Source organism: Streptopelia decaocto (assembly GCF_964273445.1).
Source record: "Streptopelia decaocto genome assembly, chromosome: 3".
Classification (NCBI taxonomy): domain Eukaryota; kingdom Metazoa; phylum Chordata; class Aves; order Columbiformes; family Columbidae; genus Streptopelia; species Streptopelia decaocto.
The window spans coordinates 104945049-104967142 of NC_138656.1; the positions used below are offsets into that span (position 1 = coordinate 104945049).

Genomic DNA, 22094 nt, shown 5'->3' on the forward strand with positions numbered 1-22094 from the left:
AGACACCGCAGTGGGGAAGAACCTGTGCCCCCTCAGTGAAGCATCCCACGTACCCTCGAACCACCCATGGTCCCTCATAGAACCATGGAATGGTTGGTGTTGGAGGGGACCTCTGGAGATCATCTAGTCCAACCCATCTGCTAAAGCAGGTTCACCCAGAGCAGACTGCACAGAATGTGTCCAGGTGGGTCTTGAATGTCTCCAGAGAAGGAGACTCCACAACCTCTCTGGGCAGCCTGTTCCAGGGCTCTGGCACCTCAAAGTAAATAAGTTCCTCCTCATATTCAGACGGAACTTCCTGTGTTTCAGTCTGTGCCTGTTGCCCCCTCATCCTATCACTGGGCACCACTGAAAGGAGTCTGGTCCCATCCTCTTGACACCCACCCTTAATATTTATAAGCATTGATGAGACCCCCTCTCAGCCTTCTCTTCTCCAGGCTGAACAAACTCAGCTCTCTCAATGAAGTTCGCAATGTCCCCTCAGAGGTGCAGCACCCGTGTCCCTTCAGGGAAGCACCCGGTGTCCCCTCGGCACGCTGCTGTCGCCCCGGCCACCGCCACGGCCCTGCCGCCGACAGACACCCCCGACCACCTCGAGCAGCGCCGGGGCGCAGCGACCGCTCCGCGCCCCCGAGCCGCCCGCAGGGCTCTCGGTGAGGGGAGGCAGCCAGGCTGGGGCGGGGGCGGCCCCGCTTGGGCTCCGGAACGCAAGTGCCAGGGCTGCAGTTTCCAGGCCGGCGCTCGGCGCGGTTGCCACAGTGCGGGTCCCGGGGCGGCTGCCGGCATGGACGAGGAGGCAGCGGTGCGGCCCGGGGAGCGGCGGGGGCGGCTGGTTTCGCTGGGCCGGAGGGAGCTGGCGGAGCACGGCAGCCGCGTGGGAGGCGCTTCCCCGCCGGGCGCTCAGCGGCTGCGGGCCGGGGCTGTGTGCGGCTCCGGCGGGACAGCCGAGGCGCCGCTGGGCGCCGCCTGCCCGGCCCCTGCCTGCCCCGGCCCGGCGCGGCCCTGTCCCGCCCGCCGGGAACGGCCGGGGCCCGGGGGCGGCGGGCGAGGCCCTGACCGGACCCCTCGGCGTGGCGGCCTCGGTGCTCCGCAGCCGGCGGGGGTGCGGGGCCACCCACGGGAGCTGCCCGTGGGGGGATGCTTCTGACAAACACTTTAGAACATCTCTTGTTTCCCCTCTTTTCTCCTTCCTCCTCTGGTTTCTCCAAGAAGAGTCCCATTCTGCGGGCACGTCTCTTCACCGGCCTGTGCAGCCTGTCTCCAGCTGCAGGGGTCTTCACAGTTCTAGACATTTATTTTTACTTTCATCTTCCGCTCTCTGCTTTTTGTCTCTGCTTCCATTTCTGATGGGTGATTTTTTTCAAGCCATGTCATGTGTGGATTATTATTCCCCTTGTACTAATGTTAACATACACAAGAGCTGGTGTGTGCCGGCTAAAATTACTTGTTCACGGTTATCTATGGTTGCTAGCAAATGCTCTGGTTACTTGTTGTCTACCTAGTGCTAATGTAAAGGGCATAAATATTCTCCCCTCTGAATAATCTCAAATGCTGTGAAGCAGCCTGGTAATAGTGCCATTTGTTTTACTTGAACACCTTTGGAACTTATTGTTTGTTTCCTTTTAGAGAGAATTTAATGAACGCTGTGCTCAGTGTTCGGAAGTGAACTGGGGTCTCACTGATGGAGGCAGATTTTATTGCAGATCTTGCCACAATGTTACTGAGGTAAAAAGATAAGCTACTGGCCTTAGAAAAGGGTTTTTTTAATTGTTTCTTGGTTTTATATTAAAAAAAAAAAAAATTCCTCCTTGGCATTAGTATTGGCAGTATTGTGGTTCTTCCTTTTTCATGCTTCACTTGACACTGTTTAATGGTCCTTGAAATCACAACGTGTGCACTGAGCCACCTGAAGATGCTGTTGCTGCAGCTGTAGTGCTGCTGTGCTGTGCGATGCCTTAGAGATAATGCCTGGGTGCTGCTGTGCTTCAGTACCTACCAGTGTAGACAAACCCTGATGCACGTCCCCTGAATGTCCAGCATAGTAATTCTCTATTTCTGCAATTTCTGAATGAAAATTTCAGAATGTTCTGTCTCCCTTTGGTTTATGAAATTTGAACAAGTTCCTCTGGTAATGTTTTACAATGAGACAATCTGTGCAAGTTAGGCCTGGCTTTTTTTCTTGCTAAGATGTATTCCTGTTTTGCAGAGAACTAGAGAAGTTATAAACACTGATTTTATTTCTAATACAAGAGTCCAGACAATCTCGAAAGGTTCAAGAAAGAAGGAAAAAACTGGTATGTATGAGTTTCCCTCTGTATTTTGCGTGAGAGTGGCTGTTCAGCCAGGGTTTAGCTAGCCCATTATGTCTTTGGCGGTGGCCAAAAGCAGATAGCTTGGAAAAACTGTAGGAACAAAATATATCTCCCAAATGCTGTCACAACCTTCAGCAGTCACTGTTGGTGACTTCCTGTGCCACAGGTGACCTCTGTGAGCCTGGTAGTGGGTTTTTTTTGTGTTGAACGGAGCTGCGTGTTACTTATTGCCACTTTGATTTGTGGAAGGCAGTACTCATTGAATATGCTGGTGGCATGCATTCAGATGTGGTGATCCTCTTTGTTCCTTCCTTATGATGACTATCACAAAACCAGAAAAGCTGTCTGTATCAGTTTGATGTGCTGGTGGTCCAGCTCTTAGAATATCAGTCTGGCTTGCGTTACAGGTGCGTGGTCCTGTAACCTACACACAAACCTACATGGAAGAGACTTTGTGCAGTTACAGTAGCTAAACCAATGTTACATCTTTCATCCAGAGTCACTTCTATACTTCTGATTTCCTGATTCAGAAGAATAGTAGTCATTATCTGTGATGATATATATCATAAGGGTGTCACAGTAAGGCTGCTGCTGGAGCTATGTATATATGCTGTAATGGCTGGGTAATTGTTTTACTGTTGTGGCCACTTTCAAAAAGCAAAAATGCATATCAGTGCTAAATGAAGCATGGGGTTGTTTTGTCTCTGACATGCTGGCCTATCTTCGCTCTACTGCGGTGTCAGTGGGTTCCGATAATACATTCATTTTAAAAGAACAACTTGTGTGTAGGTGAAGGGAGTGAAAAGCGGAACCACCTCAACACCTCCACTTGTCTTTATCCTGTATTACTGCTAAAGTCGGAGCTGTGTACCACTTCATGCTTTTTATTTCTCCTGTTAGGAAGGTCATGAGCCATCCCCCAGGCTTCTTAAGATAGAAACTCTTAGCTTCATACAGTCCCCTCTGTGAGTACAGTTACACTATACTGTGGCAGCTTATTTTCAGGCATATATAGGAGTAAACTGTATCTGCGGTTAACAGTTAAAGCCAACATCGTTGAAGCAGGGCAGAAGCTTTGGGCAGATAACTTCTAAGCTGGTGAGATGCAAGGTGTTATTGGAAGGAAAATTAATGAAGAACAGGCGTGGAGGGAATGAAAAGGAAGTTGAGAAAATGCGGAGAAAATGTCTAAAACCAAAAGCCTGTAGAAAAGGAGAAGTAAAAATAGAGAGGTAGGTGTGAAAAGTAAACACAATGCAGTCTGAGGAAACAGTGAATAGATTGGAGCAGGCCTGCTTCTTATGAAATTCATGTTCTGCTGAGGTTTGCTAGAAACTTGGAATATCTGAGAAAGTTTCTTTCATGTAAATGTGTGTGTTTCTGTGGGAGAGAATGGTGAAGAACGTGGTGATATTGGTTGTTTTTTGCCTGACTCACCACCATAATGTGTTCCAGTTTTCTCTGCTGGGGATGGGAAAGAAATGATCATATTTAATTTTTTAATGACAGGTTGTCAGTTATTTTAAAACTGGTCACTTAACAACTCTCCACTCAATTGCCACACTAGAAGTTACAGTGAAATATATTATTATTGGGAAATGTGTGGAGAACAGTGCTTGTTCAGTAGCTTTTCTTCTTGATTAAGACTGTGAATAAATGGAACTTAATGGAGTATTCACTGTAGCTGGTTTATCCTCTAGGATCTGAAATTATTTAATAGGGAGACATGTCTCTGTCCTAATACCAAGAGAACAGAATATTAAGTGGAAATAAGCATGCGTAAGGTTAAAATAACCCAAAATAATTCTAACAATTTTTTTTTGGTACTTAGATGGAGGCTGTGAATGGTATGTTTGTGAAGGCTTTCAGCTTGTACTCAAGAAACAAGCTGAAGCTTTGGAAGCATTAGGAGTATGTCCACAAATGAAGGTATGTAGATGTCAGTGTGAGTTGTACATGCTCTGTACACACGCTGTTTGTGTGTTACAGGACCTGCTATTTCAAAAGACTGTAGTTTTTAAAGTGAATTGAACAACTCCCTGTTTAAAAACATTGAGCATATGAAAACAAACTTAGCTTCTCTGGTAATTTTAAAACATAGTTAATAAAATTAGAAGTGGAACATTATTCAGATTCCAGACTTAGAAATTGAGCTCTGTTCTCTTAGCAATTAATGATCTTGTAAACTTTGTACTAATCACTATCCATTTGTATTTATCAGGATGAAATTCTGTGCAATTTTTGGAGGCTTTACCTTCAGAAGAGCAAACAGGCATATTGTGACAGACCAGATGGGGAAACTGTCAAAGCATTACCTGTAAGTGAAAGGCTCAAATCCCATGAGATGTTTGGTATCTTTTTAAAAAGCAACAACAGAAACCTACTTTGAACAGGCTACATATCTAGCTTGTATTGATGTCAATTAAGCATGAAAATTGTCTTCTAAACAGGGTTCACCATGTGCATTTTATTGTTGGGTTTTTTTCCTATTTCAAGAGAAAAATAAATCTCCAAGTATGGAAAACTGCTTATTTTAAAAAATTTCTTTGTCTTGACATAGATAGTCAGTAGATAGAGCAGAAATTAAAATACCAAATGGATCACCAGTTACCATCCTTTCCTGCCTGCTCTCTCAAAGTCAGTTATTTAATCAAGCTTTGTTTCTATGTATTACCAACTTCCTCGTCACTGTAGCAGACTGAAATTTAATGTAATCACTAGATCTCTTCTTATTTGGAGAAATCCTTTAAAAATGTTTTTTTTTGCAGAATTTCTTTACATGTGAACAGTTTGGGTTTAAACTTCATTTACTGTTGATCTTGCATCTGTTACGCTTTATTTGGGTCTTCAGATGGAAACAGTAGCTAACAGTGACTTGTTTACAAAAGCAGGTGTGCGATAGCAGTACTGATGTGGAGAGTGAACCAGAGACGCCCAGCGTCCTTCACTTGTTGTCTCTCTCTGAAAGCGAGGGGGATCTACAGACCGATTCCAGCTTCGTCTCATCGACTAGCAAGGTCTCAGGTAGGAGCAACGAACTGAACTGTCTGGAAACCACTTTTGTACAGCTTTTTAATATAAATTAATATGTATATGCAGTGTATTCATGTACAATGAATTGGAGGAACTGGTTGGAAAGTGTAAAGTTTTCAGTCCTGTTTGCCACTAGAATACTTTATGTTCTACCAGAAATGTAAGACTTTTCTCCCCAACCCCCACCCAAGGAGATAAAAGTTGAACAGGACCTGGAAATACAATGGGAAATGCGAGAGGAAGTTCTGTTTCAGAACAGGTTTGCTCCACGCCTCCTGTTTGGAGTGGGGAAAAAATTGCTATTATATTTGTAAAGCTAGATGTTTACAAACACGATAGCTTTGAACAATAAGCACTTGTTCAACTAATAGCAGAGCTGTCAGTTGTGACTTTGATATTAAAACAAGAAAAAAAAACTTTGTTCTTTTGGGGACAGTATTTTTTTTTCTGTCCCATAGGTACTTTTAGCTTTCTAATTTTTTTGCTTACGGTATTTTTGGTACTTCTGTGTTTTTGTCTCTGCATTCTTTCTACTACTTTTCCTATAACCCCTTCTGTCAAAAATCTTCTTTTAGCATTCCATCAGTTTCTCCTTTCTGTTCACGACATCAACTTGAAAATACTGAAAATGTTTAGCATTCTGTAATTAAAATGTTGCAGAAAATTAGAGTGTTTGATGCTATTGGCCAAGTGTAATGCCAGTCAATGCTGCAATGTCTGATAGTGGAAATACGTTTCTAGGCAGATTTGAAAGCTTCTGCTTGAATTTTAAACTTCTGATGGTTTTTCTTATTTTGCTTTATTCTTTGCTTGCCTTTTCTTTTCTTGTTTCTTTCAGTGTTTCTTTTTCTCTGTATTTACTGTTCTCTTTATGTCCCATTTCTGTTTTTCTATGATATTGCCTGTATACCCTCAGAAGAATGCAATCTTTTTCTTTCATGTTTTTCTCTTTATTTTGCAAAGTCCAGAAATGGAATCAGAATGAGAAACTTGATCGTCTGCAGTTAAAAAAAAATCGAAACAATTAGAGAGGGAGAAAAAGGTACAAAACTGGTGGCACTGGTGAAGGTAGATAGTCTTAAGATAGGCCATAATTTAATGTGCTCTTGGTCTGTTTTTTCAGAGATCGAATTCAGCTTTAAGTAGTCATACTGATTTCACTAAAAGCTCTTGAAATGGATTAAGAGTCACTAAAACTACAGTTTGGTGAAATCAGACAAACATAGGACTTGGTTTGTGTATTGAAATTTAACACAGGTAATACTAGAGGCGTTCTAATTGATTAAAAATCATCGTGAAGATTCATGGGTTTCCTTTTCTTTACTGTTTTTACTGAGCTGTTATTGCTACAGACTGGAAACCTCAGGACCCTTTTTTTTTCCTCAGTGGCTTGTCCATTGTGCAAGCACTTTTTGTTGTTTTGATTTTTTTGGTGTGTGTGTAGACTTAATACCAAATTTGACTCAGTATAGCACTGAGATATTGCTAGAGAAGCCTGTTGAGCTCTTAGGTTATTACATGTGTGTAACTGTGTTGTCACGCCTTGCATAAGCTGGAAGAAGTAAAAGGAAATTGTGTGCCATCATTAAGGCCGCAAATATAATGAGGATTATTTTAAACTGAGTTGAATGTGAAATTAATAATGAAGTTTCAGTCATGAGGCTGCCTCTAAGCATAAGTATCCGTGTAAAAGGTGAAACTAAGAGGGTTGAGTGATGTTGCTGTGTTTGTTCTCTGGCGCACCTGTACAAGACAGACCTTGCAGGATGCTGTCATCTGGACCTTGTCTTGCTCTGTACCAGGTGTGTGTTTGAGCCAGTTCTTCTAACCTGTTGCCGCGTCCCTGCCATTTTAGGAGCCGGTAGGTGGCATCAAAGACCAAATCTGGCTCAGGAACGCGATATTTGCAGTGTCTGTCTTCATATTGCATGTCAGTGGGCACTGGACCTCCCCGCTGACCGCTGTCACCTTCCAGGCTTGGCTGTCACCTGCCAGCATAACCACAGGGCTGAGCTGCACAGCTCTCTCAAGTTTTAAACTATTTTTTGCAGGCTGCTTGCCATGGCCCTGCAGCTCCCAGCTGGGGAGCTGTGGATCCAGCCCTCGCTGTTCTGTCTGAACAGGTGAACAGTCTGTGGGTAAACACAGTGAGAAAATGGCTACAGAATCGATGCTGATATTTTGTGCTGCTGTGCTTTAAATACAAAATATTTCCATTCGTTCTAGCTGGGTCATTGTGTAGGGAAGAGAGGCTTTTCTTTTTTTCTTCCTCCTTCCCTGAACTCCCAGCTTTCACTGCTGAAAAGGTTCCTAACTCATAAATGACTCCCTTAAATTAAATTTCTCATTGCTGCTGCTTTTGGTTTTCAGTGATTCATCTCAGTAGGGAAGTAAGGAGGTTTGGTTGGTTGTTCTTTGTTGTTTTTTTCCCGCCTTCTTCACCATTTGCTATATTTTTGTTCTAGAGGTGTTTTTTATTTAGTGTAGTTACATTATTTTAAAAGAATATTTACATTCTGCAGTTAGAGATTGTATGGCCGATGGTTACATACGTTAACCTCAGTAAAATTTCTGTGATGTAAATAATGTTTACGTTAAAGTCCTGACTGCGAAGTTTAAAACACTGTTTTAATCCTCAACTCCAAGGCATTGATTTAAGCACATTGAATTTTCCCTTGCTTCCCCACTGTTCCTTTATCTCTCAAATGGAAAATAGTATTTCCAGCTCGTAAGTACTGTTAGTTATGTGTTAGATAGGAGTTCATGTCCTTCTAGAAGTCCAGGTCTAAGTGTAGTTCCCAATCAAAGTTCTGTTTGGATGGGTACCAGAGCACGTTTTGTCTCTTCATATGATCCAGTGTCTTAGTTGAGTGAAGCAGCAGTTTATGAAACAGATTGTCATCTCATATCATGGGAGATGAATAAATTAGAGTTAACTGTTTAGTAGAAGAGTACACAAACTACCCAGCTACTCAAAGTAACGATTTCAAAATGTTGCTAGTTGCTGAAGAAGGGTCCACATATGTTCCTTTATCTTGTTTCCTGTATACTGTGTGTATGTTGTATGAATTACTTTTTTTTTCTTTTCTGTTTTTAACATAAACACAAGCGAGCACCTCTGTGTGCTCTGGATCGGTAGATGGTAGCTTGTATTTCATGAAGAACCAAAAGGAGAAGCTGAGGATGACAATGCCAATGACCCTTTCGTTTTGTTACATGGCGTTACTCTGGTTGAGAGAACCAATGACATTATCTGATCTCTTAAGGTATGTCTAGTCTCTAGTGAAACATTTGTTGCTTTTGTAAATAATACATTTTTTCAAAGTTAGATCTGTACTCTTGCCCTTTTACTAATTTGCTCGGAAAAAGTGAGAATTCCTCTCTATTTAGTTGTCTTATCTTTACTTTGACATAACAATTTGTGCTGCTGCTTTTGGAGATTATTCTCTCTGTTGCTTGCGATGAATCTAAACGACCTGTAAGGGAGAAAGTTTTGGAGATAAAGAAGTTTTTATCCTTCTCCTTCACAATTTCTTAAGATTAACTGGAGGTGTGTATGGTCACAGTTCTGCTATTCTTGCTGTTGTCAGCATGCCAGAATTAAATGAGTAAACATTCTCCAGGACTTACATCAGTGTGCTCATACAAACAATACCAGCAGTATACAGTGATATGAAAGGTAGCTAAATAGCTTCACACAATGGAGTTGGGCACAGAAATTAATATAGGAAGTCTTTTTTCACCCTCATATCTTTGTAATTATCAGAGTTCAGAATGATAGAGTGTTTAATGTAGGAGAATAAAATGTTCTAATAGTAGGGTTTGATGCTAAATGGAGACCGTCAAAACTATTGCTGACAGTGGTGTTCCCTTCTCCCCTCTACAAGGCTATGAACGCACTCCTTATTTACTTCCAGTCCTGTCAGTGTTTAAGAGGTGTTTGGACAATGCCCTTAACAACTTCCTTTAGCTTTTGGTCAGCAGTTGGACTAGATGATCATTGTAGGTCCCTTCCAACTAAAATATTCTATTCTATTCTATTCTATTCTATTCTATTCTATTCTATTCTATTCTATTCTATTCTATTCTATTCTATTCTATTCTATTCTATTCTATTCTACTTAAAGAATGAAAAATAATTCAGCTTTTCTTGTTAGTAATAAATATTTGACATCAGGCCCAGATAGTTTAAATTCAGGAATTCTTAGGTCTTCCATGGAAGATATTTTTTTATATTGATACACCTTTTTAACCAGTGTTGAAATTCTGTGGGGCAAAAAATGTTACTTTGCTAAAATTTAAGGAACAGAACGACTCAAGTAACTGTAAGTTGGCAATTCAAATTGCAAACTTGGACAAAATAAACTAAAAACTGATTCAAAATTCAGTTGATACGGTAGATTTCAGTTCTTTAATTTTTATTTTTCAAATATGTAACCTGGGAGCTAAAAGGCAAGGCAGTGAGGACATCATCCCCACCTGCGGTGCATATAACTAGTACTGATGCTGAAAGTGTGACAAATGCAAGGGAAGTTTGCCCCAGAGCCTGATCTGCCATTGTGGCCTCTCTCCTCTGCAGAGCCAAATTCCACCTGTGCCTCTCTAGCTTTGTACAAGCTTTCTGAGGAGGATAGTGTTGAAGAATGCTCTGTTGCAAGTACTTTTTTAAAAGGGGAGGTTTGTATGTCTGAAGTACAGTAGTTAATACGAGCTAATTTATTTCTATGCAAAACAGTGTTTAACCCTTTGATTAAACTTTAGTGGGGCACTGTTGCCTTCATTGGTCAGAACTGCACAAACCACTGCATGTTTGCATAACTGGGTATGCTGTTATTGCATAAAAGATGCTTGTAAAATGTTCAGCAAAATGCCACAGTTTTCCAAAATCAAACTATCAGCCTGCAATACAGGAGTATTTATTTAGTGGATTAAGAAATAGACCTACTGACTAGGATATTCCTACAGAAATTCTATAGGAGTCAGAACTACCATAGCATACTCTGTATTTTTGTCAGTGATTATAAAATAAATATATAAATCATGTCTGGTAATGTTTGTATATAGCAAAAATCCAAGTAGTAAATTACTGTGGTGGAGCAAATGGTTCACAGTAGATAATTTTTGCTTATCCTATCTTGTTTGGAGAGAAAAAATAATAATGAAATATCTATTCTTTGGTTACTGAATAGTGGAAACTGTTTCTGGAAAGCTTGTGGGGTCATGTGAGGGAAATACATCCTCACAAGTTCCCGTCTTAGTACAATGGTGTAGTTTGAAAAAACGAACCAAGCAAACAAAAACCCAAAAATGAACAACCAAACAACAACAGCAAATCCAACTGTCAAAGTTAACTGTTAAGAGGAAAAGTAAATAGTGGTGTTTGCTTATTAATGGTATATTGTTGTATTTGGCACTCTAGAAATTTGGGACTACAGGGAAGATCCAGGAAAATTATTCAGAACCTGGAGAACAGCCTTTGTATGGAGATATTTAGGAGATGAGTGCATTTGCTTGAAAGGATTTAGAGGAAACATGAAAAACATAGAGGAAACAGTAAAAAAAAGCTGGAAAGGTAGAGCGGGGCGGGGGGGGGGAATGATCAAATATAGCCCAGAAAGGCATAATCAGAAACTAGTAATTGGAAATTGAAATAAGGTGATTTGAATGAGAAGGTATCATTTCATTCAATACAATTCATGCGTATAATACCTTTAAAAGTGGGTAAATCAGAATGATTCAGTGACTTAAAATGCACTGAACATATGAACTAAGTTAAATGCAGAAACTGACATTTAAAAAAATGTCATTTGTATAGCTAAGTTTTGCCATGATAACGATAGTTATATAAGACTGTAATTACATTATCATGCTTCCCTCCCTACCCTTAAGGTCTTTGCCTTTCACAAGTTTGATGAAGAAGGGGAAAGAATTTTAAATTACGTGAACTACCATAAAATACTTGTTTTCTAACTTCTGAATATTTAAGTTTTAAAAATCAGACAATGCTCACATTTTTGCATGCATTAAGATACACAGATCAAAATAGCGACAGACCACAGATGAAAACTATGCAGAGAAAACATTAAGTATTCCGCGTTACCTTTTAAATCTTTATACGCAAATTGTTTTATTTAAACCATCTGAATTACAGTTGTACTTAAAGTTCTGCCGTGTTTTTTCCTCAGTTTGGTCTTCTCCCTACCCTGAAGTCAGCTGACTGCTGCTCCTCCCTTGTGATACATGCTTAGGCACTATAGTAGGGCAGTCTGCCAGCTTTTGAAGGATTTACAACACCAGAAATATACTCCTCCTTGCTACTTGACACACTTAGCAGACAAACACTACAATTACCTCCTCTGACAGGGACATTTTTGTTTAAAAATAACATTTGTAACAACCTTTTACTCAAGTCTGTGCAACACATTAAATCCTTTTCCATTGTGAATAATGTCACAAAATCCCTATGCTGCATGTTATTTATCTAAATAACGAATAAAATTGTTGGCATGTACAAAAAAGTTTCAAGATGCTAGACTTGGAGATTCTGAGAACCAGTGCTTTTCAAATGCACTTCTACCCAGCCGTGCTGGCAAGACCAAACTTGTAATCAGTTGGTGGCATTACTGTGTGGCTTTAACAGATGCATCATTTCCTTGTAGCATGCAGAGGACCTTGGATTTTTTTCATTCTTGGACCTTACTAATATATACTGCTGCTGTAATTAAAAGAACACAGACTGTGTACTGTATCTGCCAGTCGAGTTTTCAGGCACTTCACTGATACAACAGTCTCACAAGTGTTTTGATCATCTGTTAAATGAAAGGTTTGGAAGAACAGCAGACAGAAGAAACTGTTCTGAAGTGCTATTCCAAATCTGGGCTTTTGGAGTAAGTGTTTAAAACCTGAATCATCAGCACATTATATTCATAGTAGGGTATTTACACCGTTTCATGTATTTTTAGAACATAAAAACAACTTTGAGCCTGAGAAAGAAGAGCATTCTTTTGTATGGAGACAGTAATTTCAAGCTAGGAAGGATGCTATTATTTTTTAAACAGTTACAATGCTTTGACACAGCACAGCCAAGTGAGTGGAAGCTCTTTTTTTTTTTTCTAAACCATTTTGATAGACATCGTTTGTTTCTGGATTTGGTTCCAGCATCAGTTTAAGCTGATTTGAGTGTCAGTTGCCTTGGTCCTGCATAAACACTCCTGCTCTTTCTCTTGCCCTGGGTGCATTCATCCAGTTCATGGTGTATTAGTTGAAATAAGTAGATCTGCAGAAAACTAATTTTGCAAAAGAAAGTTTCGCCGGACATTTCAGCACAGGTTAATTTTCTTCACCGCGGTCCATTTCCGCCTTGTGCTGGCAGTCAGCTGGGTCTGGAGACGTGTCTGATTGAAATCAAACCCTGGAAAACAAAAGACTGGTTCTCAATCTAAGGCTCTTTCTGAGAAGTCACACAGGTGCTTTTGTCAGCAGGGAGGGGTGCATGGCAGTGGCTGGAGGGTGGGATTCCCCGCTGCAGAGGCAGCAAAGCTGCTGGAGTGGTTTGGCTGCAATCGCCACCACACCCCAAGGAAGGTCCTGATTGTTTGTCCTCTTATATCTGCTGCTGTGCTGGCTCAGGAGGTTGCTGCCCTCAGTGTCTTGGTACCAGCTCTTCAAATCTGAAAGCTGATTGTGTGATTGCGCCTTAACGCGTGTCAGTGAATGCTTATCATCAGCTGAGCCACTGCTGCTGAAAGAGGAAGATCTTGCTTCTCTTTCTTCTCTCCTCCTGCTTATGTGATGCAGCCCATTCTCTCTGCCAACTCTTGCACTTGTTAGGAGCCATCTATGAGCCTCCTCAGTTTGTTAGATGATGGGGAGCAAACCTTTCTTTCTTGCCATAGAGTGATGGGTAGTGTGCTGCTGCTACTGTGAGTTACATTTGTGGAAGAAGATCACAGAATCATAGAACAGTTTGGGTTGGAAGGGATCTTCTTCATCTAGTCTAAGCCCCTGCAATGAGCAGGGACATCTTCAACTAGATCAGGTTGCTCAGAGCCCCATCCAGCCTGGCCCTGAATGTCTCCAGGGATGGGGCATCGACCATCTCTCTGGCCAACCTGGGCCAGTGTCTCACCACCGTCATTCTAAAAAATTTCTTCCTCATGTCTAACCTGAATCTCCCCTCCTTTGTTTTAAAACCATCACCCTCTGTCCTATCTCAACAGGCCCTGATAAAAAGTCTGTCCCCATCTTTCTTATAGGCCCCTTTTAAGTACTGAAAGGCCACAACAAGATCTCCCTGGAGCCTTCTCCAGGTTGAACAACCCCAATTCTCTCAGCCTGTCCTCATGGGAGAGCTGTTCCAGCCCTCTGATCATTTTTGTGGCCTCCTCTGGCCCCTCTCCAACAGGTCCATGTCTTTCCTGTGCTGAGGGCTCCAGAGCTGGACACGGGACTGCAGGTGGGGTCAGGAGGGTGAGCACCAGGAGCACACAGCCAGGCCAGGAGAAGGGAAGTACGACTGGTTATGTTGAGCTTTTAGGTTGCCTCAATCTATTCTATGAAACCATCCCTCAAGTTTGAATTCTTCAATTTAGTGCAGGTGACCTTGACAAAAATGAGCTAAGGAACTGTTGTGCTAGGACAAGCAACTGGTGCTGGGTTTGGAGGACAACCTCACCAAGCATGTGGACCCAGTGCACTCCTCCACTTGGGGTGTGGAAACGCTGTCTGCGCTGGTTGAGGAAAGCTGTTTAAATTTTGTTAGCAAAAGGTACATCACAATTTGATTAGAAAGTATTGTGCAGCGACTTTTACCTCTTCATTTAAGGGACTAGTACACAGAGCTTCAGAATAAAAAGGATTGAGTGATGTGATTTTTCAGATTGCTGCTGATTTTCAGAAGTCATTAGAAATGGTCAGTTAATTCTAACTGAGAGACAGTTTTCATTAAGAAATGCGCTTTTCATTTTAATCCTGGTTTGAATTCAATTTTTAAATTAAACTGACAATTCAGTTGAGAATGTTTAAAAAAAAAAAAAAGTAACTGTAAACTTTTCAGTAACTAGCCTTTAAACAGAATTTTAGTTGACTTCAGCAGGTACACACGATGTACCGGTGGTCAGGGCACCGCACTGGGAGAGGGAAGGTCGGCTTGTGCGTGGCCGTGGGCTCAGGAGGGAGGTGGATCCTCCTCAGCAGTGGCTGCTCTGGCTGTGAAGATGTTGTTCTGCCTTAGGCTGGTATGGTTTTGTTTGTTTTTTTTTTTCTTCTTTTTTTTTTCCCCCCAACACATTTTCAATTAAAGTGGCAGATTGCTGTGCTTGCTTTATGGGGAACTCAGTGTTTCAGCCCATGGGACTGGATCCAACTGTGGATTGAAGTGTGGAGGTGCTGCCCCACACAGAGTGCAGATGCAGAGCCCACTCTTACAACCACTGGTAATCCAGGAGGGACTTGAGATCATAGACCAAGAAGTTACTCATCTATGTAGCAAGATCAGACAGATACTGTGCAGATAACCCAGCTGGCAGGAGAGAAAATTGTTTTCCAATCTCCAATATTATTTAAAGAACAGTGTCTTTCTGCTAGAAATGTTAACTTATTCCAGTTTAATGTACTCTTTTAGCTAAATTCTTTGGAGAAGGGGAGACAGGAATGTAGTTCAGCTCAGTGCTATGGGAGACCACTAATATGCTTTAATCTGGAATGAGAGTAGCGTCTGTGCCCTTGTGAGGATCTGTGCTTGTTCGGTGCTGGTGTTGCCTGCTGTGAATGTCGGCTGAGATGTTAGATAAGAGCAGGGGTTTGGTGTGGGGTGGCTTTTTATTGGTACCTGTTAAGTCCCATCTTACGTATACACATGAAAAAGTCAAGAAAAATCCTGAATAATACTGTTGAGCCAGTTTTTAACCAAAAATGCATTTTTTGGGTGCAAATTTAAAAAAAAGTGTATTTATTAGTATACAAAATAATTTCTATTCGTATCTGAATAATACTTAAAAAAATCAGAATACAGATGTCATTAATGGGATTTCAGCTCTGTGTATCTGCTCATCATTCTGTGACTTTCCTCCCGACCACATTACCTGACTGAAACTCCTCCAGCAGAAATTGTGTTTAAAGCTTTAAGTAAATTTTACTTTTAAGAGTTTTGAAAAAAAAAGAAATGCCATACCATTCAAAGGAGGCTTAAAGCAGTTTCAGAAATGCAGTAGCTGAAGAATGTGCAGAACAAACTCCATATAAGCGTGTTGATTGTGAGCTTACTGCTGTAACATTATTGTTTGTCAATCATATCTGAGCTAGAACTTACAAGCCTGTTAAATGATTGAACTAGTTTTTGTCCTGTGGAGCATTTACGGGTGTGTAACTTCAGATACAATTGTTCAGGCAGTATAATAGTGATGTTATTTCAAATCAGAAGTTGATTTGTGTATTAATTTTAGAATAAATGCATGCGTTTGTCGTAGTAAAAGTATTTTGATTTGGTTGTGTTTTTGTTTTTAATGCAGGTTTGTTGTTGAAGGTCATATTCCGTATTTGAATGTTTTTCAGCATTTTCCGGAGAAGATGAAATTATATGGAGTTGATCTTAAGATCTTTTGTGTAGAGGTAATTTTTTTCTGGCAAGGGAAAGATTTTAAAAAATGACCAAAACCTAGTCATCTTGTGATATTTCAGGTTTTTTAGTCACTGTACTAATAAATCGATTAAATATATTCTTATGTTGTAGAGTTCATGTTTTGCATTTTTGGAGCCTGTGCGGAAACCATTGCCCTCTGTAACTCAGAGTACTTTAACGAGTCTTACTAAACTGATTACCTAAGTTAAAACAAAATCAATAAGAACTTGTGGAGCAAAAGGTATTCAGAACTGCTTTGGGAACACTCAGAAATAGGATTCATGTCTAAGGGCAATATTTTGGTGCTTATTTAAAAATATGTCTTGAATTTGTTTGTAACTCCACATTATTTTCATAAAATATGGGTTGCGTGCTGTCTCTTGGTCTGTTTCTTGCTGTATTGGTTGAAATATATCAAACCTAAAATCCGTACAAGGGGTTGCAGCCCTTTTGGAAGCTGAATAGGGATGGACAGTCTTGAGTAAAATGTGAATTTCTCTTACTTAAGGTACGGTGGTAACAATTGCCAGCTGATGGCATGTTGCAGAAAAAAGTTTATTGTGGATATTTGAAGTGTGCGGAACTTAGCTTTTACGAGCAGAAGGCAGCAATTCTGCTAACAGGAAAAGCTGGGGTTTGGTCTGCTGTAAGCTCTTTGTGGCCCAAGACCTCAGTAATGATGTTGTGAGTAACGTTACTGTTCTCCAGTAGCTTATATTCAGCAGGTCATGAGTTGTTCAGAAGCTAATCGATAGCATTTGTTTTCTATATGACTGTTATCCTGTCTGGATAAATAAGAATTATGACCTCAAATTTAAAAATTCAGGAGATCAATTTAATATGAAACCTCTTAATTTCTTTTTTTTGTCTTAGATATTTCCTTAATAGAAAAGATGTATCAGGTTGAAATGTGGGTATAAACTTCTTTTCTTTTTAAACTCTTTTAATTTTGAGTCTCTCTGTCCTCCTTTGCCTCCATCCTTTGGAGGTGTCTTTGTCACTTAAAAATTGTTACCTAGAACTGTTTTCTGGCCTGACTAAATAAAATACACACCCCACCCCACTGCCCCAGCTCTCCCAGAGCTGACAGTTCGGATTATTCTGTTGTTTCCACTATGGACCGTAGTGTGTCCTAATGTGGCAGTGGGACTTTACAACTTGAAAGCCACAAGCTGGTCAATTTAATCTTGTTGCACCTTTTATAAAGAAGAGGAAGACTAGCCCCTTCACCCTCCGTCACTTTCCTTTTTTTCACAAACTGGGGAAAAATAACCCAAACAAATCTGACTTCTCTTGTCATTGCTTATGATGAGTCTGTATCTAGTGTCGTCTGTTTAGCTTGCAGGAAATTGCTGATCTAAAAGCTGAATTTTTGTAACTTCCATCTTGCTTGTCTGTGATACCGACACCCGCACCCCTCACTTCCAAAGTATAAGTGGATATACACACCAATCAAGTAATCTCTTAAGTTTGTTTTCATTGAGGTACATAGATAAAGTTCTGCAAGCTTATTGTACAATTTATTTTTCAACCACTCCAGTATTATTGTGGCTTTCACTTTCTAGGAATATCTGCTCTCTTTTTTACCTTCAGTGTTCCTGTAGTAACACATCCTTAGGTTTATTTACTTTTAACATTTTTGACTACATCATTGGGCTGATAATTACAAAAACTTTAGTAGCTGAGTGTTTCAGAGCTGATCTTGCTGATCATTGCAGCACTGAGATAACCAATAGTTTACTGTATCTAGTTTTGACATCTGAGTTTTGAGAAATTCAAGAGATGAGGTTACTGTCCTGGAGCAGGAAGGCAGATTGTGTAATACTTCATCCAGAAAATACAGGATGCATTCTTTTCTCCTTGGTGTTCTGTATATAATATTTTATAGACAATTATCTTCAAAACCTTTACTGGCTTATGACTGTTAATAACCAGGCAGGTAAGATGCTCTAATGCCATTATTTGTTGTACTTCAGGTCTGGTGAATGTAAGCTGAATGTTCTAAAATCTTGATAACTGACAGGACTACTCAATATTGTCTCCTTTTTATTTTGAGAAGGTTTTTAGTGCATTTAATTGTGTCCTGTGCTAATTCCCTGCAGACTGAATTTGAATCAAGAAATAGTTATGTCTTAATGGCTTGAAGGATTTGAAGTCATACTAAGTATAATTTTATCAGTTTGGTACAGATAAAACCTAACTTGATAAGGCTCATCATATAAAAACATTTTCAGTGGCTTAAAGTGTGTTTTTCAGTAACGATTTCCTAAATACTCAAAATATCCTAAATACTCAAAATATACTGAATTTGTATGAGTTTGAAGATGTTATAGCTTTAAAAAATTAAATGCAACAATTATTACTAGGTGAGTCACATCTCCTTTCTATCTTTCTGTGTAGTGACGTGTGTATGTTTACATGCACAAGGGCTTTTTTTTTTATTCCTTGTCATTTAGTAGTAGTATTTCATACACAAGGAATGTGACTAGTCTCAGGCTTCCCAGCTGATGAACCTCTGTGCTGTGTAATACAGGAATGGAAGTCCATATCACTGACAATTTTTCCCTGTCCTGCGTACAGTTTTGCAATTAGAGGTGATTGCAGCATCTGTCATACAAGGAGAGGCTGAGAGCGCTGAGATTTTTATCTGTGAGAAGGCTGTGGAGGATTTCAGTGATGTGTATAAACCCCTGATGGGAAGGAGCGGGGATGGGGTCAGACTCTGCTAGGTGGTGCGCAGTGGAAGGGCAGGAGTCGACGGCACAAACTGAAATACAGGAAATTCCATTTAAACGTAGAACTCTTCTACTGTGAGCGTGAGGGAATGCTGGAGCAGGCTGCCTCATCTTTGGCATCCTCATCTTTGGACATGCACAAAACCTGACCGGACACAATCCTGAACAACGTGCTGTAGTTCCCCCTGCTTTGGGCAGAGGCGTTGGGCTCGGCAATCTCCAGAGGTCCCTTCCAACCTCAAGTATGCTGTGATTCCAACTATGTAATATGCCTTGTATTCTGTTTCACATTTTCAATGCAGGGGGAAAATAAGCCCTTCATGTTTGTAGTAGTGGAAGAACTAATAGGAAGGGGATGATTTTTCATTCTGCCCAAACTGAACTTTAAAATACGTACCAAAAAGGTTATCGTATCGGGCCATCTCCGTCTGGAAGTCTCAGAGCTCTGGGCATAACTGCCTCATCAATAAAGAGAAAAGGAGCTTCCACATCTTCAGATTTTCTTTATCATAATGTCATATTAGACACGCATCAGGTTCCAGCTGGAGATAAGTAATACCTAACAAGTATTTTATGAAGGATAAAAGTATTTTATAAAAGATTTTTGTGTAAAATGAGTTGTTTATCTTCCATATGTGTTTATTTTTACATTGCTCTAAGTCTCTTTCCTAAGCCTTCACTTGATTAGTCATTCTACTTATCCCTTCATCTATTAAAATCATGTGTATATTAGAAGTTAGCCTTTGGTAAATGGGTTTTACTGAAATGCACGATCAAAGGGCTCACAGGGCAAACGGCAGCAGTAACAGGGCGCTCCTGCTTAATTCTTAGTTCACAAGTTCTAAGTTCCAGGTACAAGAGAAGAAAAGCAAGTTTTCATCTTCCTCTGCAAAATTTCATTTTTCTAAACCAAGTGTTCTTATCCCTTTTGATTAAAACCTTTTTTTATGCATCACGAGAGAATAAGATACTTAAGTTTTGATTTTTGTTCTATGCAGTAGATAAAGTTTCCTTTCTGCTGCAGAGGATATCTATTTCTTTATAAGCATGCTAGTGTAGGAGTTAAAACGAATTTGTAAATTACTAGTATGTAGGAAGTTCTGTGGGTAATTTCCTTTCAGCTTGCTTCATTTTTATTGATAGTATCTGTCCTCCAGTGGAGCCACACACAGATTCCTTCTTCCATTTCTGCTTGAAGTAGGGATATATCCTTAAGATGCACATGCTCTATTTTGTTTTTAGGGATTTATCTTTATCCTCATACAAAATTGATTAAAGCATCCCTTTTCTCTTGAGCTAGCAACAACTTGTCCTTGCCATAGGTCTGTTTTTCCTTCTATTCTTGACTCAGGATTGTGTTTGACTCAAGACCTGATCATCTTCTGTGCAATTATTTTGTTTGTGCTTTAAAGTTGGTTCTGCTTTGCTGTCTCAAGTTTACCCTTAGCTTTCATTACTTTTTATAAAACTCATCGTTTTTTGGTGAATTTTACATTAGTGCATTGTAGATTAAAAAAAAATCAATGTCCAAAAATAAGTTTTGTTTTTGATTCTCATGTTCTTAACACACACACACACACACACACACACACACACACGCGCGCGCGCGCAAACTTAAATCTATGTGTGTATATATATAGGTGAGCCAGTCACTCCCATGGCCATTGGGCAACGCGATTTACCGAAGTATTGAAGATAACAAACACATCATTTTGGAGTGTGTGCTGCGTGGAACAGGACAGGTATAACCTCATAAATACCCTTCAGATCCTGTTGTTCTGAAGAGCTTGGGGAATGCTCGTATTTTAGGTGCAGAAGTATCTGGACTTGGCAAGGAGCCCGATGTGTGACTCAATCAAGTTCCCTTCTTTCAATCTCTCCTCCAACTTTAAAATAACTATTTTTTTCCCTAAACTTACAAAGAATCTGGTGTGAGGTTGGTTTTGTTTGCTTTTTTGCCCCTAAAGGATGGAGGGGCTAGGAGAAAGTTTAGCTTGGTGAGCGTTAGATGAATTCTGTTTAGAAATTGTCCACCAACCGGCCCTCAAAGACAAAAGGACTGGGTGTTTACCTGGTTATCCTTGCTGCTACTTCTGCCCTGGAGTGGGGTCATGGAACCCAGGCTTCTCTGTATAAGCCTTTCTTTTTTTTTTTCTCTCTTTTTATTTTTCTTTCTTAATCATAGATGGAAGTAGCTGCACAATTCTAAGCCTGTCTGAAACCTTCCGTCTCCTGAGAGGGCCACTGAATGCTTCAATGTTGACAGGGTTGTTGGTATACATCGCTGTTTAGGAAGCTGTATCTTAAAAATGCTTCATTTTTTGTTTTATGATTTAATTCCATTCCTCTCTGTCTTCCTCTGTGTGTTGTTTTTGTTTGTTTGGTTTTAATAATCCACTGAGTATTGCTCCCTATAACAAGAAATGTACTGTTTAGGGAGCTTTGACCCTGCAATGTGAGAAAATTAATACCCAGGTTACTTCTCAGTTGTCTTATTGTACATTATTATTTTGTTTCCTTCTACACATCTTACCTCCAACTTACCCATATTAACAGAAGCACTGTTTCATTTGAAATCTGCTCTATATAATTAATCTATTTCCATCCCTGGATGTCTTGATTCTTCAGTAACTCCTAGCATTACTCTCTGGCTTTTTCCATGATACAGAAGTGCTTTCTAAACTTCCAGCTGAGAGGGATGTTAGCATCCTCCTTTCCCTTTGCCTGTGGAAAACTCTTGAATGCACCCTGGTAAAGTGGCAGCAATGTATTTGTCTTGTCAGAAATTAGTGTTGTGGACAAGAGGAGGAGAATAATGCAACTCAAAAGCACGGGTCAGGATTTTCTCCCCTTTTTCCCACCTAACTGAAAGGCTTCTTGTTTCTCTCTTTTCCCTGATATATAGAATTTTTTCCAGGTTTATCTTTCTGTATAAAAATAGGCCAGTAGTTCTGGGTAGCTCTCCATTGTGTTCAGTTTAACAAGAATTTATATTCATGCTCCATCATGAACTGATGTTGGCTTTGACGGGAAGAGTTTGAAAAGAAATATTTGCTGCCCTACGAAAAGGTCCAATTCATCCAGGGTTGTCTTTTTCCTTAAAGTACCCTGCGATAGGTGTTAAAGTAGATACCGTAATGTATTTATAAAGTAGACTGGAGAACTTTAGCTCTTTTGAGAATGTGCCACTTCAGTGCAGAGTGTTTCATTCTGTATGACGCTTTGGATTTATTGTATTTGAGTTGGAGGAGTATATACCTTGCACGCATGCGTGCACACGCAGCCCTCCCCCTCCCCAGCTCGGGTTATTAAATTTCTTTCCTCTTTTATTTGGGAATGAAAGGCTTGCTTTAAACATTGAGAAGTGATCATTCTTCTCTACGCTGTCTGGAAACT

General features: G+C 40.2%; 1 protein-coding gene across 3 annotated transcripts in view; it reads left to right on the forward strand.

Moving 5' to 3' along the window:
* The first annotated feature begins 445 nt into the window (after positions 1-445).
* TAF1B (TATA-box binding protein associated factor, RNA polymerase I subunit B) overlaps positions 446-22094 on the forward strand; it is a 49363-nt gene continuing 27714 nt past the window's right edge. Inside the window, exons 1-9 of one of the 3 annotated variants that reach the window (XM_082047638.1) lie at positions 446-802; positions 1627-1725; positions 2207-2294; positions 4144-4241; positions 4534-4629; positions 5201-5336; positions 8455-8611; positions 15854-15953; positions 20339-20440. In XM_082047638.1, coding sequence (XP_081903764.1) covers positions 461-802; positions 1627-1725; positions 2207-2294; positions 4144-4241; positions 4534-4629; positions 5201-5336; positions 8455-8611; positions 15854-15953; positions 20339-20440 — 1218 coding nt within the window. In that variant the 5' untranslated portion in view covers positions 446-460. The remainder of the gene's footprint in view (positions 803-1626; positions 1726-2206; positions 2295-4143; positions 4242-4533; positions 4630-5200; positions 5337-8454; positions 8612-15853; positions 15954-20338; positions 20441-22094) is intronic. The other 2 variants (XM_082047639.1, XM_082047640.1) reach the window with 2 other exon arrangements.